The 19,952-nt window shown below is 48.1% G+C and overlaps 1 protein-coding gene across 5 annotated transcripts in view; it reads left to right on the forward strand.

Moving 5' to 3' along the window:
• The window catches only part of AFAP1L2 (actin filament associated protein 1 like 2), a 64,533-nt gene that overhangs the window by 30,989 nt on the left and 13,592 nt on the right, over nucleotides 1-19,952 (forward strand). For 3 of the 5 annotated variants that reach the window (XM_033066557.1, XM_033066555.1, XM_033066556.1), the window contains exons 2-6: nucleotides 8,663-8,791; nucleotides 9,310-9,387; nucleotides 12,348-12,439; nucleotides 16,365-16,455; nucleotides 19,815-19,898. In XM_033066557.1, coding sequence (XP_032922448.1) covers nucleotides 8,663-8,791; nucleotides 9,310-9,387; nucleotides 12,348-12,439; nucleotides 16,365-16,455; nucleotides 19,815-19,898 — 474 coding nt within the window. The remainder of the gene's footprint in view (nucleotides 1-8,662; nucleotides 8,792-9,309; nucleotides 9,388-12,347; nucleotides 12,440-16,364; nucleotides 16,456-19,814; nucleotides 19,899-19,952) is intronic. The other 2 variants (XM_033066558.1, XM_033066560.1) reach the window with 1 other exon arrangement.

The following is a 19,952-nucleotide window of genomic DNA, read 5'->3' on the forward strand; positions in this document are numbered from 1 at the left end:
AATATTATTAAGAAAGAAATCTAGCAATCAATAATGATATTGCTGTAGGCTCTGCCAGCCTACCCTGATACACTCAGGATAATTAAAAAACCAGTTCTGCCCCTGCACCAGTGCAATATCCTGGTGTGGTCATTCTGCTTTTCAGCTGTAGGCACAGAGGCCCAGCCCTGGTTTTTGTGGGCAGCATGGCTCAAAAAGCACTTTCTGTAGAGGAAACAGCAAGGAAAGACTGGGGACTCCAGGGCTGTGTGTCTGTCTTTCTCTCTGACCCCAGAGCTCTTGCTTTTGCTTTCTCAAACATAATTGCTTTCCCCTTCTGCTGTGTTCCTATTGTTCATTGGAGAAATGATGCCATTAAATCAACAGAGAATGGTGGGAAAATGCTTTGATATGAGGCCTTAGGAGGGCGTGTGCATGTGTGGGTATGTGCTTGTCCTCTCTCAGAAAAATAGCACAACCCTCTGTGTATCTGGTAGCTTCCTTTAATTTGTGTCTTGCCTGCAAGAGAGAAATCCATCTCAAAAGATATTTGGCAGTGAACCTCCTTGATTGGTATTGAAGTGGCACAGACTGAGGGTGTTGTTCCAGGGCTGTCGTTCACCATCGTTGTGATAGTTAATCTCTCCAGGACCTTGCATTTTCTAACTCACTTTTCAGGAATGAGGTATCCCAGGCTTCCTTTTTCCATGGGAAAGAGGAGATCCCGTGGCTGTGAGCTCAGCAGGCATTAGGGACTGCTGTGTGCCTCTATTCTGCTGCTGCTCTGTGATGTGGACAGGGATGGAAATGTGCTTTTCTCTGGATGCAGCCGTGCAGAGTGATGAGCAGGGATGAGGCAGAGTCTGCCACAGCATTTTGACTAAAGCTGTGCCCCAAGAGCCTTGGTAGAGACCTGAGGTGAGGAGCAGGGAGCACATTGCCCTGTTCATGGAGCAGAGACAGCACTAGGGCAGAGAGCAGGGCTGTGCTGAGCAGGCAGCTGGGGGATCCCTTCTAGCACAAGGTTCCAGCAGTGGAGCTCTGTGTGTTTGAGAGGCATCTGGTTGAGTGTTTTACCTGTTTCTTCTTCTTGAAGGCAGCTGTTCCATTTGATCAGCTACCTCTTGGTGGCCCCTTCCTGGGTACAGCTGTGCATTGCATTGGACAGCAAACAGCAGATGTGCTTTCAGTTGCAGGTCAGATGCTCACCAGCCCCATGGAGTGATGGAGAGGAGAGCAACCCTTCACAAGGGAGAAAAATCCCAAACCAGCCAATCTTAGCTGGACACTGAAGGAGTAAGGGGGAAAAGCAGCAGAAAAGACTCTGGGGACAGAGGGCAATCAGTGGTGGCAGCTTCACAGGAAATGGTGTTTCTGTTGTGCCACTCTAGGATTCAGCTCTGGGGCTTGGCAGCAAACGTGATTTCTGCCTTGTAAAAATTGTTGGGATTGTTTTTCTCCCCACTAGGAAAGGAGCCCATCAGGCCCTGCTGTTGGGGATATTTACCTTAAAAACAGTGTTATCTTTAATGTCCTGCCCTACTTGACTTGGTCCAACTTTTTTTAGTTTAGTTAATTTGGGTTGATCATTACTTACCCTCTTGACTACTGTGCTGATGTTTCTTTAGTTGCTTCCTTTGTGTTTTCCTGGCTGGGTTCTGTCCCGGCTGGAGTTACTGTGTTACACAATTTGTACCTGACCTGGTGCCCTGCTCAGTGAGGTTGTGGCATTTCTCTGATCCACCCCAGGTCCCAGCACAGTTTTCCATGGCATAGCTGAGGCTGTGAGCATCACCGAGCACCTGAGCACAGACCTGCAGCTTGTAGCCTAGCACAGCTTTGGGGACCTTGCTGATGGGGCTGCTCCAAAGAAAGGGGTGCCAGCATCTCTAAATGTCATCCCACAAATTAGCTTGGCAGTGAGGGACCTCCAGTGACTCACCAGTTGCTCTGTCATGGGAAGGCTGAGACCCTTTGCAAAGAAACACATCACTGTGAAGTGTCAAACATACACCCTCCATTGCATACCAGAGGATCTTTAAGGCCCCTTCCAACCCATATTTTTCTATGATATAATATAGCAATATGGCACTAAAATGCAAGAGTGCTCAGTAAAATCTCCTTGTGACATGGTAATGTTCATGTTTTGCTTCTATTCTCTCTTCCTTCTTTTTATTTTTTTTTCTTAATTTTTCTTGGATGCTGTTTCCCACCTTCCAGTGGAGGGAAGAGGAGTCTGTTGTTTGCTCAGCTAACTGAAAAAAAGCTTTGTGTGCATTTTCTGCTGCCGTTTTGTTAAAGTTCAGAGTTCCTGGGTTAGAGCTGCCACTTCTCAATGTGAGTCTTGTTGGAACGTCCAGAGCAGCCCACGCAGAGCTGCTTGGGTTCATCTGTGCAGTTCACAGCCCACAGCCAGCCAAACACATTGTTTGCCTCTGTCCTTCCATGAATCATACTTTGCAACAAAGACCAGCCCAGTGCTCCCAACCAGAGTGTGAATCCAAGCGGTGCTGGATTTTAGGTACATTAACTGAACAGTCTGGGTGGGGATTTTTTCTTTCTTTCTTCTCTGTGAGCACTCATTGTGTCTGAAAACCAGACAGTTTTGTGACAGTGGTCATAACTGTCTGACACTTGTCTGGCTTATTAGGAAAACTCTGATAGGAGTTCTCCAGTTTTACAGTTTTCTTATTTTGAGGGATTTTAGCTTGTCTCAGGATTATGAATTTCGCCTTTTGTTTTGTTTAATCTAGCAGTGATTCTCCAATGAGAAAGTTCATTGTTTGCCAGAAGCTTAGAGGGGTTTTTGTGGGTTTTCCTTTGATAAACACAGCACTTCTCATTTTGCTGTGGGGAGATTTCTTTTTTCTACAATCATTTATATATTCATAATTATTTTTCTGTGGGTAAAAAAACAACTTTTCAACTGGACAACAGTGGGCTGGGCTTTTTATTCTGTTCCCATGACAAGCAAGAAGATAGAAGGCTGGCCAGACATTACAGGCACAAGTGTGAGAAGTAAATCATTGTTTCTGATGGTCAAAACCTAGGAGGTAAAGCTGGTCTCAATCTGAGTGCCTTAGGCTGCACTCACCTGATTTATTTTGCTCATCACCCTGGGTGAATGCTGGTGGGGTTTCAGTGTGATGGGGATGCTTTTCAGAGGAGCAGCTTTCTGGGATTCAACAGAGGTGTTGCTGCTTCTCAGTGTTTTTGGATGAACCTTCTACCACCTGTCCTTCCCTGCACTGCCCTGCCAAAGCCAGCAGCACCTGGAGCAGGGCAGAGGAGCCAAAGCATTGCTGTTCCCTTTCCTTCATGGCTCCTCTGCAGCCAGCAGGGTGAGGAGGGTTGGTTTGTCTGAGGAAGGATCTGCTTGGCTGTTTTGGAAGGTGGCCTGGTGTAGGGGTCATCCAGCTGTTACAGCTGTCACCATCCACACATCTGCCTTTCCTCACAGCTGGGGAGGATGGCCTTCTCTAGCTGTAACCGTGGGTGACTTTTCCCTCTTGCAAAGCCCAACTGTTACTGTAAGGCTCCAGATTAGCCAAGGAGGCCTGGGCTGGGTCCTGCTGCTCTTCTGACAGCACTTGCTATTCAGCAGCCTGAATGCTGCCTCTGTGCCTGCCTGTCCTCTCTGCACGCTCCTCAGCTGCCCTATTCATTCCATGCAGCCAATGGAAAAAGAAAGCAGGGCTAGAAAGGAACTGCTTTCTGCCAGAGCAGCCCCTGGGGAATCCCAGTGCTGCCAGCCAGGGCTGGGCAGTGGGAAATGGGGGCTGAAAGGCTGCCATGGGGTGTAGTGCATGGTGGAGGCAGGCTGGGTGTGGGCAGGTACCTCAGGATAATCCTCAGGAGCCCCTCTGCTCCTGGGGGTTGGCTCCTTAATGATTCACAGTGCTGTTAGCAGTTCTGCTATCTCTGCAGTTTCCAGGATTTTTGAAGCAAGAAGCTTGGCATGGCACAGACTGCAGGTATTTACTTGGTGCCTGGATGGAGTTGTTTGTCAGCAGCTAAGCCCAGCTCCTTCTAGGAAGGAAGGGTGAAGCCAAAAGTTCCAAACCCAGATTCTGCTTTGGGCAGGAGAGTGGAATATCTCTCAGCACTTTGGATGAGGGTTTGGAAACAAAATCTCCAGGCTGGGATGTGGGAAATCTAGTTTGTATTGCTGACCTGCTGAAGAATATGCCCATATCCTTGGACAAATCACCTAATCTCCCAATGCCTCAGTTTCCTGTTAGCAAATGAAACTCCTTATCTTTCACCTCTCATCTCAGCAGAGGAAAGAGTTTGTCTTTTAGTGTATATCTCATTACAGTTCCTTGTCCGGTGGCTGGGGCCCCTCTACCTTGATAAAATAAGTAATTGAATTTAGATTAAATGGTCTAATACAATCCTGCCCAGTGGTTACTGAAACACTTGAATGAAAAGTTCATTCAGAGCCTGTCTTCCCATTTCCTCATAAGGCCAAGACATGAAGTAATTGGATGTAGACATAGGTTGTTATTGTAGCACAATGACAGAGATCAGTGGTTATTGGTAGGAATGGCTTTTATAATCTAGTTTAATGGTCATTTACCTTTCAGTGACCTTGGTGTCAGGCAAAATTGGCAGCTCTTTTGCAAGGAATGTGCTTCCTCAATGAAGGCTTTGCAAGCTGTTTCATTTTTGGCTCTAGCTTCACATGAGCTGGGATAGACACTGCTGCAATGCAAGAGACTTTCAGTCTGCAAAGAAAGGCCCAGACTCCTGCCAAAAGAAGCCCTTTTCAGTGCTGTCCTGGTGCCACTGGATTGCTGTTGGAACAGATCAGTCGTGCTTAAAGCATCTCTTTGCTTATTGCTGTGACCAGAGCTGCAGCCTTTAAACTGAGAGAGCCTGTGCTGGTCAGGGCAGCCCAGGAGTTTCTGTAAAATGGGTTGCATTGTCTTGGAGTAAAAGAAAGGAGAATATCTCATTATCCACTTAAGTGCATGCAAGAAGAAGGACTTGGTAATTCTGACTGTAGCCCCCACCATGAAAGTCCTTATTACATCAGTAAAGATGTAATAAGATAAATATATTTCAAAGTACCATCCTTTCAGTGATGATCATCCACTCACTGAAGATGCAAATCACTCAAGTTTCCCATTGGCTGTGATGCTCCTATACCTCTCTCCATCGTGTATTGAGAAATTCATGTGTTGAAAAAGTTACTGATGTGTTACCATGGAGAAGAACATGATGTGAGCTGTGCTGTGATGTCCAGTGGTACCCCAGGTCTGTGGCCATCCTTTCAGGGAACTGGAGTAGGTCATGTCCTGGTGCTTGTGGGGACTGGATTCAGTGCAAGTATTCACAGTGACCTTGGCCAAGCCTCATAATTTTCCTGACAGTCTAAACCTTAGAGATAATCCCTGTTTTCTGTGAAGGGAGCTGAATTTTTGTAAGATCTATGAAGCTGTTTGAGATGGTGCCAGAAATATTACTTGAGTCACAAAGAAATGCTATGAGAGTTGAGAAGACCAATACAGCAGGGGAAAAAACTTTCAGGAAAGCATCTGAGAATTTCTCTGTCTTACACAGACTTAGGCTTCTGTCTATGTCTGATCACTCATCCTGCTGCTTACAGCCGTATGATTTTGCAAATACTTTCCTTGCATCTGTAAGTATTGCCCTGCAGAGCAGGAATCATCTCTTTATGTGCTCTCATTTCTGAACTGCTAAGATAAGGAGAGCAAAACCATGCAGCTTGGAGGGAGAACCATTTGCCTCAGGCTGCTTTGAAAAGCCACCAGCCTGGTTTTACCATGAGTGTGTTCCATACATCACCAGCACAGCATGATAGGTCTTTAGCTGAGATCAAGCAGTGACTTCCAGCACTCAGAATCCTGAGATGGTTTAATGTACAAGGGCTCTCAATTGTTTTTAGTCCTATTGACCTGCTGGGACCTGCTGTGATAGTGGCTTGCACAGAGGATCTTACAGACCCTCATCGTATTAATTTGTTTTACTTCTCACATTCATCAGTCTCTGATGAGTGTTAGCTTGTTCTCCCTCTGATGGGAGAGAATGAATGGTCATTGGAGTTTTATTTTGCAGGTATCAGGTTTGGATTGGGAATGTCCAGCTGAGATGAGAGAGATACTTGCATAGAAGCAGATGGTTTATATACTGCTTCTTGCAGAATAAGAGCAAAATTAATCTCTCTTGTGTCCCTGAAGTCTGAATCCATTGAGGTCTGACAGAGTCTTTCCACTGACCTCTGTGGCCCCAGGATCACATCCTAAATGAGCTGCTTTGAGTCACTGGAAGCCTGAGTTCAGCTTTGGTGGGCTGGAAAATGTAACCTACTGTAAGGGCTGTGCTATTCATAAGCGCTCAGCCCTGTGTGTGTGCTAGCTGTGGAGGCCTGGGAGAAGAATAAAATCATTTTCTGCAGTCTGGGGGTGGAGGAGGGAATGGGAGTTGTACCCCTTTCCCTGCAAACCCACTGTCATGACACCCATGTGGGCAGCTGTTGGGAGCTGTCTTGCTTCTGGAGCTTCAGATTGAGTTAGGTGTCCTTGGTGCTGTTTTTTCTGATGTCATCCTGGACACATGAATGTCCTGTGCAGCTGGCCTGACCAGCAGGATCTCACCTCACTTTGAATTTTCTGAAGTGGGCCACTGAAGCAGATGAGCAAGGCTATGGTTTACCCTAGGGGGTTTCCTTAAACTTGGAAGAAGCAGGGTCCCTGAAGCTTTAGAGAACTCAGTTGTGAGTAGGTTTAACACCCTTCATTGCTTATTGGCATCCAGTATTATTATCTGCAAATATTACCTGTTTCCTCACAGCTTATGGGGAGAAAAGCTGCTGTTTCTTGAAGTGATTCTTGTTTTCTCTTGGTAAAACAGAAGCTAGCAAAGACATTTGGGTTAACACAGCATGATGCAGGTGTTTTCCATTCCCTACTGGTCCTAAATCAGACCAGAAGAGATTTAATTTGGTGTAGAGGGTATAGAATGAAGTGTGAATAACTACAAGTTGGTTGGCTCCTCTGGAGCTGTTATTGATTGATCTGGAGTCATTAGGCTGTTTTACAGTCAGGTCTGGTGAAGATTAATTCTGTTTGAGAGCAGTAGCAAGTTTTTTCAATTAATGACTAGCAACATAAACCTTTACGGTCTAATTTATTTATCAATCTTCTAACCCAGGTAAATCTGTTTACTCCAGGAAGGTTGCCTGGTGGCTAAAGATAGGTGACTAGGGAGGTGGTGGCTTTCTCCTGCCTTTAAAAAGGGTTTTGTGACCTTAAATGTAGCTCTTTAACTGGAACTGCTCAGATGCTTTGTATTGTGAATCCAAAATGTCAACTCTTTTCCAGTTCATGGGTGTGAAGTGTGACTCACAGGGGTTCCATGGGATCCCCCAGTGTGGGAATGCTGTAAGGAAAGGGAAGCCCCACTCGAGTTATCCCTGAGTTTCTTGGTGGAGTGCTAAGGAGCCACTGCCTGGCTTGCAGGGTGATGGGGGCAAACCCAGGCTTCACTGCCCATCTCCTCTGCAGATCCTCAGCACCAGAGAGGGATGCAGAGGGGTAGCAGGGGAGCCTCCAAAGGCAGGAACAGTCCCAGCTGGGTTTGGCACGTTTTCCCCACACACTGTGCCTCTTACATGGCGCTTCCTCTCTCCACAGAATACTCTGTTATTTCCTCCTGCTGCCCCTGCTGCTAATTAGCCCACGATAAACTCTGGTGTGAACAAAAGCGAGCAATTAAGAGTCTGCTGCTCCAGCGTGAGCCCTGTCAGAGCTGTGATTTGTTGGTGGCAGGGCTGTGCAGCACCTCCTGGGCAGGAAAACAAACCCATTAGCCTGGCTGAGCCACTGGTGCTGGCCAGTGGTGTGCCCCAGCCACTTGTTTTGGGATGTCTTGGGTGCAGCAAGGCTTCCTGAGGCACTGGGAGATGCTGCTCAGTCTTGTGCCTTCGGTTGCACGGGATGCAGTGGTCTCTGTGGTCACTGCCCAAGCACGGTGGCTTCAGAAGTTACTGAATTGTGATTTATCTATGTGAGGAGATGGGGATTTTTTTTTCTTTTCTTTTTGGAATACACACGTAAACACTGTCAAATTAATACAGACAGAGAAATAATGGTAGAATGAAACATAAAATAGTTGAGTGGTTTGTGCTGGAGGGGACCTTGGAGATCACGTAGTTCCAGCTTCCTTCCATGAGCAAGGACACCTCCCACTAGTCCAGATTGCCAGGGCCCCATCCCTCCCAAATGAGGAGGAGGCTTAGAAAGAGAAAGCAAGAAGCAGGAGTTTTGGTTGGTCCCAAGCCAAATGAGGTTTGAATTATACTTGCCAGGACTCAAGGTGCATGTATCAAAACCTTGCAAGATGCTTTCCTGTAATTTCAGCCCTCATGCTCAAAATCTCAGGTTGTCTTTGCTTGAGCAAGAAATCCTGATGGAAGAAGAATAGGTGTTTGCATCAGATTTCACTGATGTGTGAACAGACTAAGGGAAGTTGGAGATTTTTTGGTTTGAGACCCACTTTCTGTCCAAAACTAGAGGCAGGGTTCAAGCTGGAAAATCAAATACGAAGTATTCCTGGGCAGAAAAAGCAAAGGATTTTGGAAAGCATGGAATTAACATCTGTCCTCTTTTGACACACCACCCAGCTGCTTTGCCAACAGCTCTCTCTGTTTCTGTTGTAGCTCTGGAGCAGCTGCTCACAGAACTTGAAGATTTTCTGAGGATACTGGACAAGGAGAACTTGAGCAGCACTGCTGTGGTGAAGAAGAGTTTCCTCTCTGACCTTCTGAAAGTCTACACCAAGTCCAGTGGTAAAACCAAGGATGGGGTGGTGGGCTGTCATGGGAATTGCTACGGGGTCTTGGAGCAACATTTTCCTGGCGGCTGGTGGGAAGAGGAGACATGAAAATTAGAAGGAGAAAATGAAACTGAGTTTATTTTTGCAGTGACCTCTAATTGTTTATGTAAAATTACTATAGTTATGTGTCCAGCTTTACAAGCAAAGGATTCCCAAGATTCCTGATCCTTTCTGTTTTCCTTATTAAACCTTGAGTTTATTTAATCCACTTTGTAAGATACACAGGATGTACTGTTTGGCCAAGTTAATGTTTAAGTAGAAATTTTAACTTACGGAATTTCCTGACCGTAAAGCACTTAATTTTTCTGCTTTCTATTATTGCTTGGGATTTTTCCTGCACATTGCCTCAACCAAAGTGCTCCCTCCAAATGTGCTCAGCAGAGACACTTTTTACATCTGCCTTTGTGGAAAAACTTAGCAGCGTGAAAGCAGCATGTGGGTAAAGAGTTCACTTTTCCCTTTGTTTTGCAGGTGGTGATGAGGAGTATATTTATATGAACAAAGTGACAGTCCATAAACAGCAGGGTGACCAAGAGAAACAAGACAAAGGTAGGGAGCTGAAGATTAATGGTTTCATCGTGTCTCACGGGATGATGAAGGCACACAAGGTTAGAGCCTTGCTCTGGCAGCTCTGAGGGCTGAAGCAGCTGCTGGTTGTGGAAGGGACATTTTCATAACATTCTCTTGGAAATAGTAGTCCTTGCCAACACTGTGAGGTTATTCCTGGAAGTAGCACTTTGGAGGTCCTTATTTTGGGATAAAAATGTTGCCTTCTAAGGCTTGAAGCTCCAGTGCCTGAAATATTCAAGGAAGCCTTCATGCTTTCTTTGGCCAGAAAACAAGTCACTTTTGCATCTTTGAGGCCTTGAAAGTGTATTTCTTGTTTGCTGTGTTCCTCTGCTCTGGCCCAGAGGGTCTGTGTTGTCACAGCCCTGCAGGGTGAGTTTGCAGGGCTCAGCCCTCACCATCTGCACAGGCAGAGCACCTTCATCTCCCAGGGATGTGAGAGTGCTGCAGAGTAAAAGCTGAGAATCAAACCTAGATAAAATACTCATTTCCAATTTAGTGTTCACAGGTTTTGAATTTGTAACACGGCAAAGAACATAATTGTCTAAAAATGTTCTTCCTCTTTGAAGTTCACCATGAAAAATGTTGCTGATAATTGCATGGAGTGAGGGTATTAGTGACACATTTTTTAAATGCACACCTAGTCAGGGGCTGATCCTACCCCAGAGTTTCCAGTGCAAAGGGATGAGACAGGGACTCACCAGTGCAGCCTGCTGCTGATGTGCTGGTCCTGCAGTAGTTGGGATTGTTCCACTTCCACACTTGTTTGTTTTGGTTTTATTTCTTTGTAGAGTTTTTTGTTTATTTGGTTTGATTGGTTCTTTAAACTACCTGCAGCCAAACTTGGGCTGACTTCAAATGCCTCTGCAGACAGGATGTCCTCCCAGATGACACGTGCAGCCCCAGTGTGACCTCAGACAGGGCTCTGGTGATGCTGTAATGCTCTATAACAGGATCACAGCCTCCCAGAGCTCCCAACAGAAACCTCTCTTTGTAGAAGTTCTCACTTGGGTGGATAAAGCAAAGCTTGCACTGCTCCACCATGCTCAAACACAGGGAAAATTTCAGACAATTTATTTTTAGAGGTGGTTCTTTTATTTCAGACTTTTCCCTATCAAGGCCATGACCCTGCCCGCTCAGTCACTCCCTGCAGGACCTGGCACTTCTCTCTCTCTGTTTTCAACAACTTCCCTATTCCAAGTAAAACTTCTGAGTTATTTAGAAATGCTGAATTCGGTGAGATACGTGTGGATCTCAGCCACAGCTGCAGCTGGGTGTGGAGCCCTGATCCTGCCCCTGTAGCTGGAGGGAGAGGTGCCTGCAGGTTCAGGTTGAGCAGATGGAGGGGCCCCACGTGCCCACTGGTGTGATATTGATCTTCCAGTAGTTATGGGGCTCCCTCTATCCCTTTATCTACTGCAGTTCCATGTCTGTAATGGGATTGGGGACCACACTTTGTGGCTGAGCTGACAGGACCTCTGGTTCTCTGCAGAGTTCCCTCCCCACAGCAGCTGTGCTCAAGCATGCTCCAGCAGCACAGGGTCAAGTGCTTTCCAAAGTCCATCAGCTCCAAAAGTCACCCCTCCAAACTTCAAAATATGCAATTTCTGCACAAAAATGTATTTCCCTGCTCCTTGTATCTACTTGCAATTTCAGTGGTAAGGATTTAAGCAGAACAGATGCTGCTTTCCTGTGGCCCAGTAATTGAATTGCCTGCACTGGGTGATGAAGGCACCATGATTTACTGGATCTCATTTACCTGAGAGATGCAGCAAGTCTCTGCCCTGTGAGTCCACAGGGCTTTTCAGTAAACCAAATGCCATCTCCTTGTGGAAGTCAGCACAAAGGGGCAGGAATCTGGGAGGTGGGGCTGCTGTGAGGGGCTCCTGGTGAGGCCACTGCAATCCTCTTAGCCCAAATGTCAGGTGACATTCACTTCTACAGGGAACAGAGAGCACAGATAAGTAATAGTTAGATGTGGGTTTTAGCAGGATTTTGGATGCTTTTTTCTTTTTCCTTGCTTCTTCTAAATCCTCTTCAAACTGCAGGTTTTCGAGAGGCATCTTCATCAGAGGACACCTGCAAAATGTTAATGCTTGTCTAGAGAAAAATATTCCTTCCCTCCCACCCCAGTAAGGAAACAGTCTGTGATTTGTGATGCTGGTGTGTGTAGCTGGAGAAGGAAGGGATCTATCCATCACTGCATTATCTCAGAGGTCATGGGATTTGGGCACGCATTGAGGCCACCCAGGAGTTCTGTGGCAGGAGAAGAGGACTGAACACAAGTTTTCTGAGCCTGCAATGTGCCCTCCAGATACTAAATCACTCTGCATTCAGCTGCTTGGAAAATCTGACTTTGCAGAGGCAGACAGAGATCACCTGGAGCACTTCTGCTGCCACATGCCCATACACATGTTTGGCTTGGGCTGCTTCAAGAGGAGCCCTCCCCTGAGCAGTGATTACATGGCTGGCTTTGATAAGCCACTGTGCACTCAGCTAAGCAGCCTTTGCAGTTTGCCCTGGGAGCAGTGTGGTGCTGGATCCATTTTTTGGGAAAGGTAGCAGAGGAGCAGACAGTCACTGACCTGTCTGCTCACAGCAGCAGGGATCAGAGCCAGCAAGGACTGAACTGCCACGGGTTTCCAGACACTCTGAGGTGTCTGCCCATGCTGCTTCTCAAGACCCTTTAAAGTCTCAGCAATAGGTCTGGCCTTCAGAAGGAAAAACATGCCCTAAAACCAGAGGTCAGCTCTTCTGCTGGGTCTCCCAGTGCCACGTTCCTGGCTATGGCCTGAAATGACATGGTGGCCCTGCAGCCCTGCCTGTAATTGTCACTCTGCTCCCCACTGAAATAGCATCTTGCTGCTCCAGCACAGCCCAGGGTAGCAAGTGCTCTGTGGGAGATGCCACATGTCATCTGTGTAATTGTGTCTGCCTTGCAGGGCTGGATCAGAAGGACTCCCTGCCCAATGGAGACTCAGGACTGCATTTGTCACCTCCTCAGAAGAGCCTGCCAGACCTCCCCCCTCCAAAGGTAAGTGTTCCACACCCTTTGCTTTCCAGTACCTCAGCCTGGGGCTCTGAACCCCTGGAGGCTTCACTTTTGTCATGTCCTGTGCAGCAGGGCTGGGTGTGTTAGCGAGCAAAGAGTCCTGGTGAGCTTTATTTTAAAAATTATACCAAAACATTGAACTGGGGATTTCCAGCTGTGTGTTTCATGTTTACAGACAGTGGGTCAGTGTGTGGTTGGTGCAGCTGGATGGTGGCCTGGGGTGGCTGGACACCCAGGAACCCCTGTGGTTCCCAGAGCTCGTGCACAGGTGGAGCAGGGAGCTGTGAGAGCTCTCCCTGAATGTGAAAATTGGGCTGTGCTCCCTGCCAGAGAGACCAAACCCATGGCACTCCAGGCTCAAGGAAGGAGAAGTGAGGTTTTCAAAGAAACAGAGATGGTGACGAGTCTCAGCTGTTACTTTGGAAATCTCTCCTGGGTTGTAAATCAGCTGTGCCTGCTGACATGATCGTAGAAAAGCCAGGAACCTCTCAGCTGCAGGGTGGTGGGGAGGTCCCTGGGCAGTACCAGGACCTCCCTTGCTGCCAAGGGATGGGTGCTGGTGGAGTTCTGGTTGTGCAGCCCACAGGTCTGTGAGGAGGAGTTGCTGGCTCTGTAGGTTTTTCAGCTCTGAGTCAGTTAAACACCATCAGCTCTCAGTGGGATGGTGTCTCTGTGCCAGCAAGCCAGCCCAGCTGTCCTAGACACAGGTTATCCTTGAGACCCTGAATGCTGCTGTTCAGTACTTGATGGAATGAGGGAATTCTCTTAGCTGGGATTTTAGGATGTGAAAGGAAAGGAGGGCAGGCAGCATGCATGGGGAGGAGGAAGAGGCATGGAAGAGGATGGGGTGGTGCATCCATCAGCCACAAAGGGGAATCTGTCCTTTTCCCTGGAAGGAGGCCCCAGGACTTTTGCCCAGGGATCTGTGTGGCTCAGCTGGAGTTAGCTGGAGGAGCTGGGAAAACAAGGGGTAGGATGGAATGCAGCTGGCAAACCCTTGGATGCAGTGATTGCCTGCTGGGAGCTGCTCCAGCCCCAGAGGGCTCTGCCCATGCAGATGGTTGGAGCTCGAGTGCCTGGGAGCAGTGGCCAGAGCAGGAATCTCTGTATTAGCTCTGTATTTCATTAAATATCTGTTTAGCTCTGTATTTCATGGTGGGCAGGAGGTGGAATGCAGGCACCACTGGGGAAGTAGCAGCTGGGTGTCTCCAAAGCATTTCTCTTGAGCTTGGTGCAGCCCAACTTTCTGACTGGGCAATCAGGAAGTTAAATGAGGGAATTAGAAAAAAATAGTGTTAGATTTTAGCTGAGAGGGGCACCTGTCTCCTCCTAGACCTGTGCTGGGAATTACCTTCTGCCACCTGCTTACCATGGAGTTAACCTCCCTTGGGTGCAGCAGTCAAGTATCTCCTCACTGTGAGCATCTGAGTGAGCTTTGGCAGCAAAGATATCCGAGTGTCCTTCAAGGAGCAGGGCTGGGAAGAGCTTTAATGAGTGGAAATTGCTGTTAGGGGGAAATGGATCTTCCCTGTCTGCATCTGCAGCTCCCAGTGCAGGCAGGAGCTGCAGCCACCAGGGCAATGGAGGGTGGAGCACAACTTCTTGCACACAAACTGGGAGGTTTGGAGAGGAATTCAGATTAGATCTATTTTAGCTCTGCAGAGTTTTCTGTGGTTTGGTGACACTCAGGCATCCTGTGGTGTTGCTCTACACTTGCCCTTTGAGGCACAGAAGAAATTTGGTGATAAAGCTGTGCACAGCAGATTGTCCCTGGCACACACAGACACCAGCAGGGGTGGGCCACCTGAGTCCCATGATTCCTTTGGATTTGTCCCAAAACAACCTTTAAACAATGATTTCTGCAGGCCATGGCTCAGGCATTGGTGACCTCTCCTCTGCTGCAGCTCTGCTCCTCCTGCAGCCATCCACAGGGAGAGTCCTGTGCTGTGGATGCAGATGCCCAGGGTTAAATTTGCATGCTCGCTGTGCCCTAGTGCAACAGGCAAATGTTCTGCAAGGCCCAGTGTGGTTAAATAACACAATATATATATAGCCTTTGACTTCAGTTAGAGAGTGCAGCACTCTACACCCCTAGGGAAAGAGGGGGCAAAACAAATACCTTCTGGGGCAGCCCAGGTGCACCCTGTTGGCTTTCTTTGTCTGTAGGAAACAAAACAGAGCAGCCCCTTTCCCTGACAGTTGTGGGATGGTGTCAAAAAAAGCCACAGCATTTCTTTGTGTAGGCAATTTGTGTATGGTCACAGCACAAAGTGGGCTGGCTACACGCAGGAGGCCACCACAGATGGCAATTACAGACACATTTCCTAGCCAGGGAAGGGATTAAGTAAAGCCCTGGAGTGACTGGGTTTGTTTTTGTTTCTTTAATGTAACACATTGGGACAAGAAGTTCCTAAACCTTTTAAGTGTTTGGAGGGCAAGTGTTTTCCAGCAGTGTTCTACGTGCCTCTGGATGGAAAGCTGTCTGCTCACAGCATCTGGCAGACCGTGTAAGAAGGAGTTTTAGCACTGGAGAGGTCTGGGAGATTGGCAGAGCCACGGGCAGCTCGCCCAAGTGGGAACAGACGTGTGACTTTGGTGTGGTCAGGGTTCCTCCCTCCCACAGACCAGCAGCTTCCCTTTGTGGGCAGCTGTTAGCCAGAAAATCTTTTCCTTCAAAGCTTCCTTTCTGCTTCTGGGCACCAGGAGCTGCTGGTGGAATCATCTGGGGCAGGATGGGCGGTCCAGCTCTGCACCTGCGTTTGATGACGTTGGCATGACCTGCAGATGAACTGGTCCTGCCCCAGGCTGCTCTGCTCTGCTCTGCTGGGGCACAAGTGGCCCCTCTTCCCCAGGAGCAATCCTGGCCTGGCACAGTGCACGATTTGTGACCTTCAACACTGCTGTTTCTGCACAGAGACCTGCTTTTGTGCCCCTCCTCCTGGGGGGAATAGGGCTTTAACCCTGGGCACGCTGGCAGGGTTTGCACAGCCTCAGCCTGCAAGACAAAACATCCTGATGTCAGATGGCTGCGGGGGGTTTGACCCTGGTGAGAAGCAGGAACACCTCACTGGGGAGCAGGGGAATGCTTCTGTCAGGTCAGGGGGGAGATGGGATGCCAGGTATTTGGGAAGAACCTGAGCTCTGTGCTCATCCTACTGAGCTGTTCGTGTCCACTCTGCTGTCTCATGTCCAACATCTGTGTGAGTCACCTGAAGAATAAAAAGTTTGTTTATTAACTTCTTTTTTTTTTTTTTGTATTGATATTTCTAAAGGATCAAGGCATGTTTTTCCTGCCAGCCCTTGCTTGTGTTTAGGGAAGGGTTTGGCAGGCGCCACAGGGATTTTCCAGCACTTGGACTCTTTTCAAAGGCTTATTTTCCATTGGTGTTGTTTATCCATTTCCTTCATTTTTTTTGTTAAAAGCACAATTAAAGATTCCCAATATAGTTCCTAAAGCAGAGATTTTTAGCTGTTAGTTTCTATTAGTCAGAGACTTGGAGACATGACCAGAAGTTGCTCAGGTTATGTTCTCAGTGTAAAGCCAAGGTTGTCCTCCCTTCTGGTTCCTTGATAAGATAATCCATAGCACAGAGGGCCATCCCCAGTTAGGATGGGCAGTGTAGGGGGGTCAGTGCAGCAGAAATCTCAGTTCAGAGTAAGGCTGATGGGTTGCAGTTGCTGCTATGAGCTGATCTCCGCAGGGCTTTCAGCAACATGAAAAAAGTAACATTTATGATGCAATTATACAGTAATTTCAATTTATATTTGACCTAAGTGTACCACATCTGAAAGATTTCACCCACTGGGATACACCTGAGTGCTAAAATAAAGGGAAAAGGATGCCCTGTTTTTTTGAAGGATCTGATTTTACCTTAAATCATGGTTTTTTTATGTTTTTATTCTGCAGATTCTTGAAACAAAACAACCTCCAATCCCCAAGATCGAATCCCCGGAGGGATATTACGAAGAGGCTGAGCCCTATGATGTCTCTGTAAATGGTATATCCCAGCTAACCCTTGGGAGGGGGTCCATGTGGGAGATGGAGGGCTTGGGGTTTATGAGAATCAGTAAATGAAGGCACAGATATTTTGTACAGCTTTTGGGACAAATTTGTTTTCTGCTGCTCATCACACTTGATATTACAGACCTAATGCTAGCTGGAAAGCAAAAATTACTGAATTACTGCAATTTTTAACTTTGCTGTAGAAGTTAGTTATATGCTGAGGTCAATACAGCAGCAGTGTAAAATGTTAGAAACCACTGTGGGTTCTCTTTGTCTTGGTGGTTTTCTGGCAGATAGACTGCAGTCAAACACAAGTTTCTATTCAGGACTGAGTGCTGAAGCTGTGGTGACTTGCATTCATGTCCTAGCACTGTAATTGTCCCCTTGGGCTCAAAATCCATGGCTCTGCTGGTGTGTTAGGAGTGATAACCATTCTTATAATTGGCTCTTTATTCAGCTCTGTCTCTTGTGGCAGTTGAACCATCTGTAAACTTGATTAGAAAGCCCTGCTCCGTGTGAGGGGAAGGCGTGTGGGTTCCCTTGCAGCCCCAGCCGTGTCCTGGAGCAGTGCCACCCATGCCTGTCCCCTGTGGGCTCCCCACCCCTCTGGGAGGAGGCTGCTGCATGCTGAGCTCCCACATTCTCGCTTTTACCGTGTATTCCTGCATCCTTTTGCTCAGCTCCCTTCACTGAGAGATTGCCTTCCTCTGATCTGATAGCAGAGCTGATCTTGTCATCACTTTATAATCCATTCAAGCCCGTAAAAGAGAGATTGTATCACCCCACTGCAGAAGCAGATCTCTGCTTATCAGCCTTGTCTGCAGCAGAGTGTGTTGCATGGGCAGAGCTGAGTGGCAAGAGTCCAGGCAAGCAAAGAAGTGAGAGTTAAGGGTGAAAGATTTGGATCTAAACCCTTGGCTGTTGAATCTGAGCTTCATCTGGGAGAGCTGGGTGTTCTCCAGCCCAGTTTGAACTACTGGGCTTTGAAGCTCTGTGTCAGTGAGCAGGAAGATTGTGCCCAGCTCAGAGGGGAAAAGGTTCAGGCTCATTGTGGTCAGGGTGAAAGGTGCTGCTCAGTGTGGAGGAGAGGCCCCTCCAGCTGTGCCCTGTGTTTTCCTGAGAGGCTCTGGATCATCTGGCTGAGATGGGGCTGTGATGCCCTGTGAAGCCCTGCTGCAGCCTCATCCCCATGCCTGCAATGTAAGATAAAGGAGATTTCTTTTCCCCCCTGCAGCTCACTGGGAAAGTGATAAATTGCTAAGAGCCATGGCATAAAAAGGCATATGCTGGATTAGCTGGAATACAGCCACAGATCCATGTGCTGGGATACCCCGTTTGTGTTATCCAGGCAGCTCCCTGAGCTCAGCCTCAGAGGTTTGGCTGGCAGGAATAAGTGCACACCCAGCTCCCACCTCTGCTTTTCCTTGGTAACCTGCTGCTCTGAGGAGCAAATACACCCACCACCCTCCAAAATCTAGGTCAGTCAGATGCCTAAGGAAATGAGAGTTCAGAGCTCTGCAAAAGGAGAAGAGCACAAATGATGGGAGCACTGTCCAAACGAGGCAGCTCTGGGTGGCTCTGTGGCTGCTCTGATCAGCTCTTGCACCATGGGCTCTGTGTTTTGCTGAGCACTGTCACAGCTCTAAGTGGAAATAGGAGCCTGTGAAGCCAGCAGAGATGGGACAGGGGATTCTTGTGGCTCCTCACCACTGAGGTGTGTGGTGCCTTTGCATCCTGTGAGTGCTCAGCCACAGTCCCTTCTGCAGACCCCACCACATCCCTTCTCACAAACCTCCTGGTGTGCTACAAAGCATGTTTGGTGTGGGGAGGAAGGAGGCATCATGAGAATCTCCGTGCTCTTTGGCAACCTCATGTTGGAGGTGATTCCTTTCAGGGTGAGCCAGAAGGAGCAGGGAGAGGTGTGGCAGGAGAGGCTGTGGGGGCTCAGGAGAAGGTGAAGTGTGCTGTGCTGTGCAGAGGGGAGCTGGGCAGTGATGCTGGTGCCCTGGCTTGCCTCAGGAGATCAGGCTGCAGCATGTGGGCAAACCTGCAGGTCCCTGTCCTGCCCTTTGTTTCAACAAGCACAAGCTCCCCATCCCTCCCCCTGCCCCACCCTGTGCCCTGTCAGATGTCAGTAGTACTTTGTGCCTGTCCTACACAGTGATGCTCACTGCTAGCAGATGATCTGGGACCTGGTGTGACTGCTGCTGCTAAAGGGCAGTCTGGACATGGCTTTGCCCTGCCAAAGATGATGAAGCCTGGCCTCAGTAACCCCCAGGCCCTCTCTGCCTTTCCCCACAAGCTGCATAGGGAGGGGGTGGCAGTCCAGGAAGCTGCTGGTGGTTCTTCATAGAATGGCCTGGGTTGGAAGGGACTTCAAAAATCATCTTATTCCAACCCCCCTGCCATGTACAGGAACACCTTTCACTGTCCCAGGTTGCTCAGAGCTCCAGCCAGCCTTGCCTTGAACACTTCAGGGCTGGGGCATCCACAGCCTCTCTCAGCAACCTGTGCCAGTTCCTCATCAGGTTTGCAGTGAAGAATTTTTTCCTAAAATCTGAGCTAAACTCATTCAGTTTGAATCCTTTTCTCCTTGTCCTGTCACTGTAAGCTCTTGTGAAAAATCCCTCTGCAATTCTGTTTCTGACAATGTTACAGCATGAGCCTTGGAAGACACCCATGTGTCCCCAAACAAATGGGCGTAGTGAAATCAGACAAAAATAGCAGCACCACTAAAATAAGTGGGTGCACTGCCAAGAAAGGACATCAAAGGAAGCCTCCAGATGGGCTGGGGAGATAGAGGTTTGCTCCAGCAGAGGTGGGACTGCGAGGCACTGCAGCAATCCGTGGGTGAATTAATTAAAACGGAGCAAGCACTGAGTCTGCTGGGTCTGGGGTCCGTCTTTCAGCAGCAGCATTCCCACCCCTCTGCTGGGGATGCTCTGCCTTTCATTTCCCAGCTCCAGCAGAGGCTGCTGCTTCCCTTCCCTCTTGGGCTGAGATGTTAAACCCTTATCAGCAGCCTTTGCATAATTGGAGGGTTCGATAAGGAGCGGGGTGAAAAGGGAGAGGGGCGGCGTGGCTGCCAGCTGAGCAATGATTATTGTGATGAAACAGCTCCTCGGCCCGGGCTGCTGTTAATTACAGTGACAATGATTCTCTTTTAAAGGGAATTGCCTTGTTCGAGGGGATGGGCTGTAAATGCTGTCCTTGTTTGAAGTCTGAGCCCATGTGAGGCGTGCAGGCATGGGACAGCCTCACTGGCCAAGGGGACTGACACCCTTGCTCTCTGCATTTGCTTATCTGTGGCTTTCTCTCTTTGTCTCCCTTTCTGTTTCTTTTTTGACTGTGCAGGTCTTTTTGGTAGGCTTGCTGCGGCTGGACCCAGGCCAGGGTTGCAGGTTACTGAGGGCGTTATTTATGCCACAATAACTATGGGTATGGCATGCTTTCCAAACCTGAAGTGCCTTTTTTAAACAACAACCAAAAATA

Source organism: Catharus ustulatus, chromosome 8 (genome assembly GCF_009819885.2).
Source record: "Catharus ustulatus isolate bCatUst1 chromosome 8, bCatUst1.pri.v2, whole genome shotgun sequence".
Lineage (NCBI taxonomy): Eukaryota > Metazoa > Chordata > Aves > Passeriformes > Turdidae > Catharus > Catharus ustulatus.